The following is a 15,847-nucleotide window of genomic DNA, read 5'->3' as shown; positions in this document are numbered from 1 at the left end:
AATATTAAACAAAATAGGCTTTTTAGAAAAAATCATATTATTAGAGATAAAGAGAGAACTTCATAATCGTAAATGTACCTAATAACATTGTCTCAAAATATATAAATCATATGGAGAATTTAATCTATAGTCATAGTGGGAGATTTTAACATCTCTCTGATAGAACCAGCAAACAAAAAATCAGTAAGGCTATAGATTTTGGCACATTAGCAAATCTAACTAATGTAGATATAGAACACTGCACCTACCACCAACAAAATGTACATTCTTTTCAAGTACACCTAGACTGTTTATAAAAATTGGCTATATGCTGGGCAATAGAGTAAGTAATTTTAAAGGGCTGAAATCATACAGTGTATTCTATGACCACAATGCCGTTAAGCTAGAAATTAGTAATAAAAAGATAATTAGAAAATTTCCATATGTTTATAAATCAAACTAATATATTTATAAATAACCCATGGGTCAAAAATCACAATGCTAATTAGAAAATATTTGGCATTGAACAAAAATAAAATTTTTACACATCAAAATTTGAGGGATATATTTAAGTATGTGCTGAGAGGGAAATTGCTAGCTTTAAAACCATGTTTTTGAAATGAAGATGAATATCAATGACGTATCTATATCAAATTTTTTAAAAGAGCAACCAATTAAACACACAGAAAGGAGAATAGAAATAATAAATCAGCAATAAGAAATAGCAAACAAATATACAGTAGTGAGATTCAATGAAGCCAAAAATTGATTCTCTAAAAAGACTAATAAAATTGATAAACACTTTGTGATAAAGAAAAAAAAGAGGATGCAAAATTGACCAGTGTAATAAATGAAAAAGAGGGATATCACCATGGATCTTATAATCATAGGAAAATTATAAGAATAATTTGATGCCAATTAATTTCAAAATTTATTCAGGTGAAATAAATTCCTAGAAAATGCAACTTACCAAAACTGACAGAAGATGAAACAGAGAATCTCAATAATTCTGTCAAAGAAAGGGAATCTATAATTTTAAACTTTCCCACAAAGAAAACTTGAGATTGAATGGTTTCATAGGTGAATTATAGCAAACATTTAAGAAAAAAAAATGCATATCTTCCATCAAAGAATAATGAAAGAGGGAACATATCACATTCAACTTATTTTATGAGGCCAGCATAACCTTAATACAAAAACAAACAAAAAACTTTTCAAGGACATTACATGAAAGGAAGATAATGGACCAATTTCTCTATGGACATATATGCAAAAATACTAACCATGTTAACAAACCAAAACTAGACAAAGCAATATATTAAAAAAGATAATCTACCTATTTGGGTGTTGGCTGATTAGCATCCTTAACTTCATCTGCTACCTTAATTCCCCTTTGCCATGCAATATAACATATTCACAGATTCTGGGGACTAGGCCATGGACAGCTTTGGGGGGCCGTTATTTTGCCTACCACATACATTTCAACCAAGTTAGGTTTATTCCAATGATGCAAAGTTGTTTAACAACAGCAGTTAATCAAATTAGTTCACTACATTAACAGAATAAGAGAGTCATGTGATCATTGACTTCTAGTCAGAAAACTATAAAATATTGAGAGACATTTAGAAATCCTGAAATAATTAGAGGGACACATTTTGTTCATGGATAGGAAGAATTGTATATCAGTACTCACCAATATGATCTATAGATTTAATATTGTTCCAGTCAGATTCCCTGGAGGGCTCTCTGTGTGTGTGTGTGTGTGTGTGTGTGTGTGTGTGTGTGTGTGTGTGTGTGTGTGTGTGTGTGTGTGTGTGTGTGTGTGTGTGTGTGTGTGTGTGTGACTTGATAATCTGATTCTAAAAATTTACGTGGGAATACAAAGAGCCAAGAGTAAACAAGAACAACAAGGTAGGAGAGCTTCCCTATTGGATGGCAAAACTTATTATAAAGCCCCATTAATTAAGAGTGTGTCATTAGCTCTAGGTTAGACAGATAGACTAATGGAGTAGTATAGAGCCCCAAACTGAATTTAAAAATATATAGAAACTTGATTTATGAACAAAAGTCCTACTGTACAGCAATGGAGAAAGAATAGTCTTTTCAATAAATGGTGCTGAAATAATATATAAGAAACCTGACTGCTATATCACACCATTCACAGAAATTCCACATCAATTATACATTAAAAGTGCAAGATGAAACAACAAAGCTAAGAGAGCATATAGAAGGTCATATTTATGATCTTGGTTTAGAAAGGCATTTCAAAAACTATGTTGTCTTACTAAACTAGAGAGGAAAAGATTGATAAATTCTACCATATTGAGTGTAAAAACTTGTTTATTAAAAGATATCATTAGGAGAATGAAATAGCAAGTGACAGAAGAGAATATATTTGCACCATATATAATTTTCAAATGGTTCATGTCCAATGTTCCTACAAATCAGCCCTAACACGACCAATTGCCAATAGAAAATTGTGAAGAGCATTGAATACGCACTTCTCAAGAGAAAAATCCAAAAGATCAATAAATGTGAAAAGGTGCCTAAATTTATTAATAATTGGGGAAACAAATTTAAACTACAGTAAGTTGCCACAACATACCACAAGAATAGCTAGAATTTAAAAACTGACAATATCAAGTGTTGCAAGGATGTGGAGGAGCAGCAGCAGCAGCCTCTTAAACTGCTGAAAGCAGTATATGTTGGTACAGTTACATTTTTTAATTAAAACAATTGTACATATCTGTGGGGTACAGTGTTGAATATCAATACCTGTGTGCAATGTGTGATGCTCAAATCAGGATAATTAACATATTCAACATTATACAATGTAATCATTTTTTGTGGCCCATTTCTAGTTTCTTGCTAATCCCCTTCCCCCTCCCCCTTTCCCACCTCTGGTAGCCTCAGTTCTGTTCTCTCCTTTTGAAAGTCCAATAAATTACTGTAATTGTTTCTCTCTCTCTCTCTCTCTCTTCCCCCCCCCCTCCAACCTCCCCCTCCTCCCACTTATGAGTGAGGACATGCAGTATTTATCTTTTGGTATAGTCACTTTTGGAAGTTTGCATCATCTCCTAAAGCTGAAGCTTTGCATATCCTTAACTTGGCTATTCTCCTAAAGTATATTCACAACAGAAATGTGTACACTAAGACACATGTATATGAATGTTTATTATAGTGTTATTCATTGTATTAGTCTGTTTTCTACCTGAACACCTGAAACTGCGTAATTTATAAAGAAACAGAATTTATTTCCTACTGTTTTTGAGGCTGGAAAGTCTGAGGTCCGGGGGGCACATCTGGTAAGGGCCTTTTTCTTGGTGGGGGCTCTCTACAGAGTCCCATGGCAGCGCAGGGTATCACATAATGAGGGCTGAGAAGAGCATTTCCACATACTTACTTGCTCTCCTTATAAAGCCCCTAGTCTACTCCCTGATAACCCATTAAATCATTAACCTATTAATCCATGAATAGATTAATCCAGTCACCTCTTAAAGGCCCAACCTTTCAAATACCATAGTGGGGACTAAATTCCATATAAGCTTTGGAGGGGACAGACATTCAAACCATGGTATTCATAATAGCCTCAAACTGGACACAACTCAAATCAACATTAGACAGGGTAAATAAATTGTTGTATAGTCATACAACAGAACATGATACAGCAACAAAAATGGGCAGCTTGCATTTTTACACAACATAATATGGATGAATGTTACAACTATAGTGTTGAATGAGAAAGGCAAGACACAAAATAATGTGTGTAGTATTACTCTATTTACATAAACTTCAAAGAGCAATCAAAACAACACTGTAGTGTTTACTGTGGCCTGCTTAAATGAAAATATAAAGTGAAACAAGGAAATGCTGATAAAAGTTTAGGTTACCTTTGGGGAAGAGGTAAACAAGGATGATTGGGAAGGGGACACCAAAGTGGAAGGGTTCTGGGGTCCAGGAAATGTTTTATTTCTTATATGGGGTTACATGAGTTTTTTCCAAATTATTGAGCTGTACAAATTTGTTTTGTGGGCTTTTTCTGTATGTTTCTTATTGCACAATTTTAAAAAGATTAAAAAATGTAGAGAGAATGCTCAACAAATAGGTCAAAGAAGACAAATTTCATGCAAAAGTTTGCTCTAAAAACATGTTGATAAGTAACACTTCAGTGCAATTAGATTTATCCAGAACTTCTCATTTGGTAGTCATTAAAGCTCAGTAAGTAATAAATTACTTCCTTCAGTAACCATTATTTACCAGTAGGTAAGAACAGGTGGGCAATCCTCACTTCGCGCAGTGGGACCATAAAAATGACCGTTCAAGTTGAAACCATGCACAATGATATTAATCAGTGGGAAAAATTACAGTTGTTTCATGCTCTTTAAAATTTTTGTCAAAACATTAAAACTCTCCTATTGTTGGTTAAAATGTATAGTAAACCTTTAAAAAATAAAACATTTAGTATAATGTAAACAGAAACAATTGTTTTACTATCGAGTAGTTTGAACACTGCTTGGCTTCTTGTTAACTTCTTGTATAACTTAAAATTGCAGAGCTAGCAGAGGGAACATCTTTTCTGTGCATTGGCAAATTGTCATGTTCCTTTCTACTAAATTTGGATCAGCTTCCAATATTTTATATTCTGCATTTACAATGTGAAATGGCTCCAAGTGTTCCTTTAATGTGAAGGGGTTTTGCTGGCATCACTTCCTGTGGAACATATTTCTTCTTTTTGTCACAACTACATTCAAAATTTATGTCTATAAGTTTGCCTTCACTAAGTTCCTCTGGCTGCATATCTAGAATCTCTCAAACGGGCAGTGGCAACATTCCTGCAGTCAGCTATTTCTTCTATTACTCTGCTTATGCTGGATTTGAATTTCATTTCCAGCATTATCAATTTTTGTTTCTTTTATCTTTGTTGGCCAGTTCTCTCTTTCAGCTACCCATTTTGTAAAATTTCTTGTGGGTTTAGCACTTGGAAGCAAGGCAACACAGCTATATGCTTTGCTCTCTGTGGCAAATTGAGTAACAGATGAGCCGTGACCACTCACCAACCAACTTGAATGAAGTGGTGATTGGTCACTCATCATGATGTGCATCTCTTACTAACAGTGATTTGGGTACTAGAGTGCTGGGAACAAAGTTTGTGTTTGTTTAATTACTCAATCTACTGTGGTAAGAGAAATTTGAATCATGTTGTTGGGGGACTGGTATTATTTAACTAAACTCTGGTAGCTAAAATTTGTGCAAATGGGAAGTATGCAAAGTGAGGATAGCCTGTAGTTCAAAGAAGGTTGAATGTTTTGGTCAATTAAATAAAGATTGGGCAGGTTTTTTTTTTTGTCTTTTTCGTGACTGGCACTCAGCCAGTGAGTGCACCGGCCAGTCCTATATAGGATCCAAACCCGCGGTGGGAGTGTCACCGCGCTCCCAGTGCCGCACTCTCCCGAGTGCACCACGGGTTCGGCCCTGGGCAGGTTTTGATGAGATTTCAGGTGCAGGGCTGCTTGGAATATTTGATCTCTGAGCTATTGAACACTTGATACATTTTATGTGGACATGTAAATTTGGTACTACTCTTGCAACTTCTTTTATCTTCATAGGCATTTCCTTAGAGAGGACCTCTTACACCAGTTCTATAGAACAAACCCCCTACTTGTAGTAAGTAAAAACAATAGTTTTAGAAGAATAATAGTGATGATGATTGTGAACTCAGCGTGTAGCAAGTGACACTGAAAATAAGTTTTTAAAAAATGTTTTATATAATGTTGATGTTCTAATAATTGAAAATGAAACAAAGTTAACAAATCAATTTTGATTTTTTTAGTCAGGCTACTCCATTTTCATTGTCTTCATATAAGCAAATACTTTATTCTTAAATTTGAAAAATAGAGTCTCAATCTATGTTGGTTGAAATTGAATAGTGTTAATTTATTTTTTCCATTCCTACAGGTGAATTGACACAGAGGTCTCAAGATGCCATTAGTGAAAAGAAACATTGATCCTAGGCACTTGTGCCACACAGCATTGCCTAGAGGCATTAAGAATGAACTGGAATGTGTAACCAATATTTCCTTGGCAAATATAATTAGACAACTGAGTAGCTTAAGTAAGTATTTTTATATCACTTAAAAATATTTCTCATAAACCAGAATGTTTTGCTTTAGAGTATTAAGAAGATGTGCTTGTGATTAATTTTGGGGGGGATATTTGGTGAAAAGAGTACAAAATTATCCTGAAAAATTTAGTAATTTTAAGTAAAATCAATGAGTTTTAGAGTAATTTCTTCTTCTCCTATGTGTTTCTTCTGGGAAAGGGAAATACCTTAGGAACAGAATCATGTAATGGGTGAGAATTATTGGGATTGTCTTTAAAATATGATTCAATGTACGAAAGATAGGACCAGAGTTGTGCTTTTGCTTGGTTGTTATTATCTATTTACTCTTTTTAGGGTTTTCAACCATTTGTGTTTTGGGACACTAGTATCTCTCTCTTTATATATATTTTATTAGCCTAGGGAAATATTTTTGTACTATTAAAGATCTAAAGTGAAAAATGTGAGGTCATCACTAGTTAGAGGATTAGACTAGTCAAGTGAATTGTCTAAGGGACATCAGGATATCAGTCAATAGTGTGATATGCAGCATGATATGAAAACAACATGTGAACCTGGCCTCTGGCTGACAGAAGGCAAATAGGTTGGCCAGAGAATAAAACCCAACAGAAATGGCAGGTGGGGGAGAAGGAAATGGGCACTATGTTCCTATTACAAGATTATAGAACAGAACTACTTGCTGAAGGAATTGAACAAATTATTTCCCATTATTCTAAATTTAATGTTAGAGAAGTAAAACAATAAGTCCATTCTATCTTTTGAATTGAAGGATTATCTCTTTAATTTAATAAGATAAAACAAGGTATTCTTGGCCTACATACATTTTATATTCTCCAAGGGGTCCTAGATTTATCTTGTCAGCCATACCCACCCTCATGCATTCTCCTGATAAGCAGGCTTGGCTTTTCTTTTCTTTTCCTTTTAATTTTTGTACTTTCTTTTTATAATCAAGTAGTTAGCACAAGATAAAGAGGAGCTGTTAATCTAATTTGTTTCAAGTGAGAGAGTTTGGGCATACACATCTATAGCTAGAATAACATAAAAAGTTACATTTGACAGCTGCTTTGTGAGAATACTAAGTTTTTGCATTGCCTGTGAAATAGTTATAAGAATAAATGAAAGACTATTTCTTTGAATTTGTTTTAAGTACATTCCTTGTTGCTTTTGGTGGTTATTTCAGGTTTGTTATTTGCAGTGAATCACTAAAATATTGTATGTTTACTTATTTCTTCCTTAGGAAAGGAAATGTAGAATGTACTTTTGAGACTAGTCAGGGGTTCCCAGATGTTACATTAACATATTATTAAAACACATTGTTTAAAGATATTTTATGGACATTTTTGGTGGTTTAGCGCTGATTGAATCCAAAGTAAAATGACTTCATGTAAAATTTATTTTACATGTACATGAGTATATCAGCATGTTAGTATTAAAATACATGTTAAGAGTATAGAAATTACATTGGTAACATAGCATAAAACATTTTTTAAACAAAATTAAACTGAATTTTGGATCTAATACAGGCATCTTGTTTTAGGTATATAGCAATATAGAATTTAGAACTATTATAATGATTAAGGATATTAATTTGTTGTACTCATTTCATACATGGCCTAAAGATGAAAATTTAAGGAATTTTCACGTCTGCAGCAGTCCATATAAGCAACATCTATCAGCTAGCACATGGTCATGTTGTAGCCAAACTCTGTAAATAGAAATACATTGTAAAAATGTAACTAAGTTGTGTTTTGGTTGATTCACATTTGGGAATTGGAAACCATATAGGTATTTTCTAAGCAGTTTATAGAGATTGAAAAACAAAGAGAAGATTTATAAAATATTGTAGCAAGGTGTTACAACAGTTTAATGCCCTGAATTTAACTTATCTGGCAGCTTTCCCACTTGACATAGTTGAGAACCTGGGATTAAATTTGAAAGGTCTCCAGATAGCCAGAATAAACAAGCCTGCGCACATAAAATAACTAATTGATCCCTCTCTCAGAGCCTGTTTGCTTTTTTTTTGATAGTTCAAGCAGGTTTGATGATGTAGTTTCCAAACATTTATGCTTCAGAGCATTACAAGAGGAGGTATGGGGGGAGATGCTAATAGGAGGAGGCATCACTGAAGCCAGCAAAAAGAGGTAGTTTACAGCAAAGAAAAAGTGACATAAGGAAAGAAGCAATAGAAAAACTGGAAAGAGACCATTTAATGTAAAAGCAAATATTCTTGTACATTTCAAGGTTCTTTTCTGGCCTAGGAGAATACTTGATTTTCATAATTAATTCATGGCCACGAGTCTTCAAGAAAAGGTTAACTTATGTTTAATTTTGTATTCCATTTAAGAAGACAGGGAAGCTTAGAATATATTTCACAACAGTTTCCATTTAAAATAATTAAAATAATAATTGAGGCGTTAAATAATTATCTCTGAATTAGAAAACTCGATTATCCAAAATGGTTCTAAATGATTGAGATGCTCACTTTGGTACCACCAAAAGTTAGCACCAAAAGTACTTGAGAACAGAGGAGTGAAAGAAAGCTACAAAGCTCCATGTGGCTTATGGCTGGACATGCTCTTGACTTCTTTATCACAAATATGTACATCACAGTTTTTTATGAGATTTTTCCTAGTAGAACCTAATTCTGTTCTGTAGTAGTTAATTATTTAAATCTAGAATTTATATAAATTTCCTTTTCCCTATTTTGTCATTATCTTAACAACCATTGAGACTGATTATCTAAGGGATCTTTTCCCATTACTTTTCTCTGTTGAATATAGTCAGTTCATGCTGACAAGATTAGCTGTAGAGCCTTACTTACTTCTTAGGCTCAAACTTGGATAATTTGACAAATAGATAGATAGGTAGCAAGCTAGATGGGTAGGAGGGTGGTTGGATAGATTGGATCAGTAAGACAAATTAGGTAACTAGACAACAGACAGAAAACATTCAATACTTTTTTTTGTGATAAAGCTACATGGCCTCAGCAACCCAGTCCAGGGTTTATCATTCCAGGTGAGGAGCTACAGAATGCCCCAGTGCCTCTCCCAGGAGTCTGGGGTCCTGATTGAAACCCTGGTAATCTCTCCTCAGGGTTACCCCCTTCACCAGAGGAGCTACAGAGTGCCCCAGTGCTTCTCTCAGGGCTCCACAATTTCATTCCCTGGAAACCCCACCCCCTTTACTGGAGGACAGCCAATTACCACAGCACCTCTCTCAGAAGCCTAAAGTCCCAACTGTGATCCCAGTGTCCCTATCTAGGGTTGCACACTTCAACTGAGGAATCACTGAGTGTACCAACAAATCTCTCAGCACTCAAAGTCCCACGTGCAGCCCCAGTAATCTCATCCTGTGCCACCACTCCAGCAAAGAGCTGTTGAGTATCCCAGTGCCTAGGCCACATAGACATTATTTACAGATAACTTTGACACTGAATACAGTCAAAGAAAGCACATTGAGACTAAACTACTGCACTCACCCAGAACTAAGCCTAAAACACACCATCCAACCAACACTACAACACATCTATAGAAAAGAGTCTCTCTCTTCTGAAGCTACCCCAGAAAGTTAGAAGTAGCAGCTGTTCTACCAGATGCCCAGACATAAACCTAGGGATACAAGAAACATGAAAAAAACAAGGAGACATGGCACCCCAAATGGAGTACAATAATTCTCCAGTACAAGACGCCAAAGAAAAGGAAATTTATAAAATTCCTAAAAAGGTATTTACCATAATAATCTTAAGGAGACTCAACAAGATACAAGAGAATACAAATAGACAATTCAGTGGAGCCAGAAAAACAATTATATGAATGAGAAACTCAAGACAGAGGTAGATATTATAAAAAAGAAACAAGAAGAATTCATTAAATGAAATTTAAAAAATACAACCCCAAACTTAACAACAGACTAGATCAAGCAGAAAATAGAATTTCTGAACTTGTAGACAGGTCTTTTGAAATAAGCCAGTCAGACAAAAGAGAAAAGGGAATAAAGAAGAATGAAGAAAGTCTACGAGATATATTGGACAACTTTAAGCAAACAAAATTAAAAAAAAGCTTTTCTTCAAAGAGCAAGAAGAAGACAAGGATGCCTACTCTCTCTACTCTTATTCAGCATGTTACTAGAAGTCCTAGCCAGAGCAATTAGGCAAGAGAAGGAAATAAAGGGCATCCAAATTGGAAAAGAGGAAGTCAGATTGTGCCATTTGCAGATGACATGATCTTAAATGTCATCTTTTGCAGAGTGACGGAGATGCAAAAGATTACTCAGAGCCTATGTATTCAGAGCAATGAGAAGCCTGAAGGGACTGCACCAAGGGAAAACTCCTTCAAGAGAGGAGAGCCCATGCACAGCCCTGAGTCAGTTTTTGCTTCAGTTTTTATTGTAAAGAAAAGGAAGTTACAGAAGAAAAATAGGTGGTTAATCAGTCATAGTGAAAACACAAACAAACTGCCTACATGACAATCTTCATTAAAACAGATGTAACTTAAAATAGTTCAAGCAATTTACCATCAAAAGGAGTCATAAAACTAAGCTATGTGATGTACAAAAGGAAACAATGAGATAATAACCAAAGTGCCTAACTCCCCAAGAAACTCAAAGAAACAGCTTAGGGCAAGATGTGGAACATGCCACAAGCACTAACTAGCAGAATATCTTTGAAGGTTTTAGCTTACATACTTACTCATCATTTAGCTTTAGCTGAACTAATGGCAACAGCCCCCCAGAGCAATCACTTTTCGCTGTGCTTCAATTCTCTTATCTACATCAAAGGCTTTAGGACTGTGAAAGTTTTCTGGTCTTTCTTAATCTTAGCATTCTTATGTGTTTTCCTGAAGGGTTGGACTTTGACCCCCTAAACTAGAGGCTTTGGCCTCCTAAACTAGGGACTTTTGTCCTCTAAACTACAGGTTTTGGCCTTCTATGCTAAGGACTTCGGTACTCTAAACTACATGTGTTTTATTTCTATTTCATTAATACTTCTTAGTCAATATCCTCTACACTTAAATATAGAAAAACTTAAAGACTCCACCAGAAAACTCTTAGAACTGATAAATTTAGTAAAGTTGCAGGATAAAAAATCAACATTAAAAAATCAGTAGTGTTTCTATACACCAACAACTAACTAGCCAAAAAAGAAATCAAGAAAGCAATGCCATTTACAATAGCTACCAAGAGAAAAAAAATCTATAAATGAATTTAACCAAGGAGCTCAAACATGTCTACAATGATAACTACAAAAAACTAATGAAAGAATTTAAAGACAAAAAAAGGAAAGACATCCCACATTCATGGGTTGGAAGAATTAATACTGTCAAAATTACCATTTTGCTACCCAAAGTGATCTACAGATTCAGTGCAGTCGCTATCAGTATACCAGTGACACTCTTCACAGAAATAGAAAAAACAACCCTAAAATTTACATGGAACCACAAAAGACGCAGAATAGCCAAAGCAATTCTGAGTGAAAAGAACAAAGCTGGAGGCATTATACTACCTGTCTTGAAAATATACTACAAAGCTATAGTAATCTAAACAGCATGGTACTGATATAAAAACAGACATATAGTTCAATGGAAGAAAATAGAAAACCCAGAAAGAAATCCACGTCTAGCCAGAAGATTTTGAAATGGCTCCAAGAACATACATTGGGGAAAGGACAGCCTCTTCCATATATTGTTCTGGGGAAACTGGATTATCCATGTGTAGGAAAAAGAAAGAAGACCACTGTCTTTCACCATATACCAAAACCAACTTAAAATGAATTAAAGACTTAAGTGTAAGACCCCAAAGTATAAAACTACTGGAAGGAAACATAGGGGAAATACTCTAAGACGTTAGTTTGGGCAAAAATTTTCTAGAGAAGACGTCTAAAGCACAGGCAACATAAGCAGAAATAGACGACAGGATTACATCAACTAAAAAGCTTCTGCATGGCAAAGGAGACAACAGAGTGAAGAGGCAATCAGCAGAATGGAAACTATTCATCTGACAAGGGATTAAAATCCAGAATATGCAAGGAACCTAAACAACTCAACAGTAAAAACAACAAATAATCCCACTAAAAAACGAACAAAGGATGCCCACCAACTGACCAACCACACAGGTGCCCCAGGTGACTGCAGCTTGCTCTTGCAACCCAGACCCCGAATTCAGGTACCAGCCTGCACCTGCCTCCAGCCCCAGAGAAGGCATGCCCACCAACCAAGCAGGAGCTGTGGCAGCCCACCGTATACTCAATTGCATTGTATCAAGAAGAGTCACTAGCAGAGTCTACAAATAGAGGAGGAAGTCTTTCCCCTCATAGGTCACTCCAGAGTAATAGAAGAAACAAGTGTCCTATCAGATGACTAAACATCAATGAAAAAATACTAGAACTACAAATAAACAAGAAGATATGACACCACCAAAGGAATATGGTAATTCTCGAGTACCAGACCCCATAGAGCAGGAAACCCTTGAGATATCTGAAAAAGAATTCTGAGTGCTGATCTTAAGAAAACAGAAAGAGATAAGAGAAGAGTCAATTAGAGAACACAACAAAGCAAGAAAAAATATCCAGGACATGAAGTAGGCAATTTATAAAGAGATTAATAACTTAAAAAAGAATGTAACTGAACTCCTAGAAATAAAAGTATTCACTCAATGAAATAGAAAACAGAGAGCTTGAGCAGCAGGCTAAAGCAAGCAGAAGAAAGAATTTCAGACCTTGAAGAAGGCTTTTTTGAAATAATTCAGGCAGACAGAAAAAAAGGAAAAAAGAATGAAAGAGAAATGAAGAAAATCTGAGAGAGGTAGCCGACAACCTCAAGCACATGAACATCTGAATCATGGGTATTCCAGAAGGGGAGGAGAAAGGAAAAGTCATTGGAAGCCTATTCAAAAAATAATAACAGAAAACTTCCTGGATCTTGGGAGCAATGCAGACCATCAGATCCAAGAAGCCCAAAGATTCCCAAACAGATTCAATCTAAGAAGATCCTCTCCAAGACACATTGTAGTCAAAATGGCAAAACTCAAAGAGAGAATTCTACAAGCAGAAAAGAAAAGCATCAAGTCAAAAGCATCAAGTAAGGGAGCCCCAATCAGACTAACAGCAGAATTCTCAACTGAAACCTTACAAGCCAGAAAAAAATGGGTTGATATATTCAAAATACAAGAAGATAAAAATTACCAGCCAAGAATTCTATATCTAGCAACATTATCCTTCAGAAATGAGGGAGAAACAGTGTACTTCCCAGACAGACAAAAATTACAGGAGTTCACTACCATACAACCAGCTCTGCAAGAAATACTAAAAGGAATCCTAATCTGGAATTTGAAAAACAATAATCAGTACCATGGATTTACAAGAAAGAACAAAACCCACCATTAAAAGCAAAATGCAGACAGGAAAGAGAAAGAAGCTAAATCATGTCACCTCAAAAATCCAACTAACATCAAAGATGAAAAATAAAAGGGGAAGAAAAGGACAAATGATATTTAAAACACCTAAACTAAAACCAATATAATGTCAGGAGTAAAGCAATACCTGTCAGTAACAACCCTAAATGTAAATGGATTAATAAACTCCCCATTCAGAAGACACAGACTGACTGGATTAAAAAGCTAGACCCAACTATATGCTGTCTTCAAGAGAGCCACCTCAATTATAAAGACACATACAGACTAAAAGTGGAGGGATGGAAAAAAATATACCATGCAAATAGAAACCAAAAATGAGCAGGAGTAGCTATTCTTACATCAGATAAAATAAACTTCAAATCAAAAATCATAAAAAGAGACAAAGACATTATATAATGATAAAGGATCTATCCAGTTAGAAGATGTAACAGTCATAAATATGTATGCACCCAACACTGGAGCACCCAGATATGTAAAGCAAACACTCTTAGACCTAAAAAAAAGAGACAGACCCTAATACAATAATGGTGACCTGAACACCCCCCTCTCAAAATTGGACAGGTCTTCCAGGCAACAAATCAACAGAGAAAACCCACAACTTAAACTACACCTCAGACCAATTGGACCTGGCAGGTGTCTACAGAACATTTCGTCCAGCAACTACAGATACACATTCTTCTCAACAGCAAATGGGACATTCTTCAGGGTAGACCACATGTTAGGTCACAAATCAAGTCTCAGCAAATTTAACAAAGCTGAAATCATTCCAAGTTTCTTTTCAGATCACAATGGATTAAAACTGGAAATCACTAACAAACAAAACTCTGGAAACTATACAGTTACATGGAAATTAAACAACATTCTACTTAATGACATATGGGTCCAAGAAGAAATTAAACAGGAAATCAAAAAAATTATTGAAACTAATGAAAATAATGAAACATCATACCAAAACCTGTGGGATAATGCAAAAGCAGTACTAAGGGGGAAATTTATCACATTAAATGCTTACTTCAGAAGAATGGAAAGGTGGTAAGTAAACAGCCTAACACTTCACCTTAATGAATTAGAAGAACAAGAACAATCCAAACCCAAAGTTAGTGTACCAAAAGAAATAATTAAGATTAGAGCAGAACGGGGCCAGCCCGTGGCTCACTCGGGAGAGTGCGGTGCTGATAACACCAAGGCCACGGGTTCGGATCCCATATAGGGATGGCCGGTTAGCTCACTGGGGTGAGCGTGGTGCTGACAACACCAAGCCAAGGGTTAAGATCCCCTTAACGGTCATCTTTTAAAAAAAAAAAAAAAAAAAAAAAAAGATTAGAGCAGAACTAAATGAAATAGAAACCCAAAAAATGATTCAAAAGATTGATGAAACAAATGTTAGTTTTTTTAAAAAAGATAAATAAAATTAACAAACCATTAGCAAGGCTAACTAAAAAAAGAAGAGAGAAGACACAACAAAAATCAGAAATGAAAAAGGTAATATTAAAACTGATAGCTCAGAAATACAGGGAATCATTAGAGACTACTATAAACAACTAATGCCAACAAATTTGAAAATCTGGAGAAAATGGATAAATTTCTGGACACACACAAACTACCAAGACTGAGCCAAGAAGACTCAGAAAATCTGGACAGACCAATAACAATCAGAGATTGAAGCTGTTATCAGCAGACACCCAAGAAAGAAAAGTTCAGGTTCACTGCAGAATTCTACCAAACCTTTAAAGAAAAATTAGTACCAATTCTCTACAAATTATTCCAAAATATTAAAACAGAGGCCATTCTCCCAAACTCATTCTATGAGGCAAACATCACCCTGATGCCAAAACAAGACAAAGATGCAACATCAAAAAAAGAAAACTATAGGCCAATGTCTTTGACGAAATAGATGCAAAAATTCTCAATAAAATACTAGGTAATAGAATACAGCAACACATAGGTAAAATTATATACCATGATCAAGTGGGACTCATCCCAGGGATGCAAGTTTAGTTCAACAATATGCAAGTCAATAAATGTGATACAATACGTCAACAAAATCAAAGACAAAAACCCTATGATCATCTCGATAGATGCTGAAAAAGCATTAGATAAAATTCAGCATTTGTTCATGATAAGGACTCTCTATGTATTGGGTGTAGAAGGAAAGTATCTCAATACAATTAAAGCCGTATATGACAAACCCATTGCCCAATATCATCCTGAATGGGGAAAAGTTGCAAGCGTTTCTTTTAAGAACAGGAACAAGACAAGGATGCCCACTGTTGCCGCTCCTATTCAACATAGTATTGGGAGTACTAGCCAGAGCAATCAGGAAAGAGAAGGAAATAAAAGGAA

At 35.3% G+C, this 15,847-nt stretch overlaps 1 protein-coding gene across 5 annotated transcripts in view; it reads left to right on the top strand.

Moving 5' to 3' along the window:
* WASF1 (WASP family member 1) overlaps nt 1-15,847 on the top strand; it is an 89,125-nt gene that overhangs the window by 55,607 nt on the left and 17,671 nt on the right. For all 5 annotated transcript variants that reach the window (XM_063097304.1, XM_063097303.1, XM_063097307.1 and 2 more), the window contains exon 2: nt 5,935-6,091. In XM_063097304.1, coding sequence (XP_062953374.1) covers nt 5,959-6,091 — 133 coding nt within the window. In that variant the 5' untranslated portion in view covers nt 5,935-5,958. The remainder of the gene's footprint in view (nt 1-5,934; nt 6,092-15,847) is intronic.

The sequence above is a fragment of the Cynocephalus volans genome, chromosome 5 (assembly GCF_027409185.1).
Source record: "Cynocephalus volans isolate mCynVol1 chromosome 5, mCynVol1.pri, whole genome shotgun sequence".
NCBI lineage: Eukaryota > Metazoa > Chordata > Mammalia > Dermoptera > Cynocephalidae > Cynocephalus > Cynocephalus volans.
This window is presented reverse-complemented; position numbering and strand designations above follow the sequence as displayed.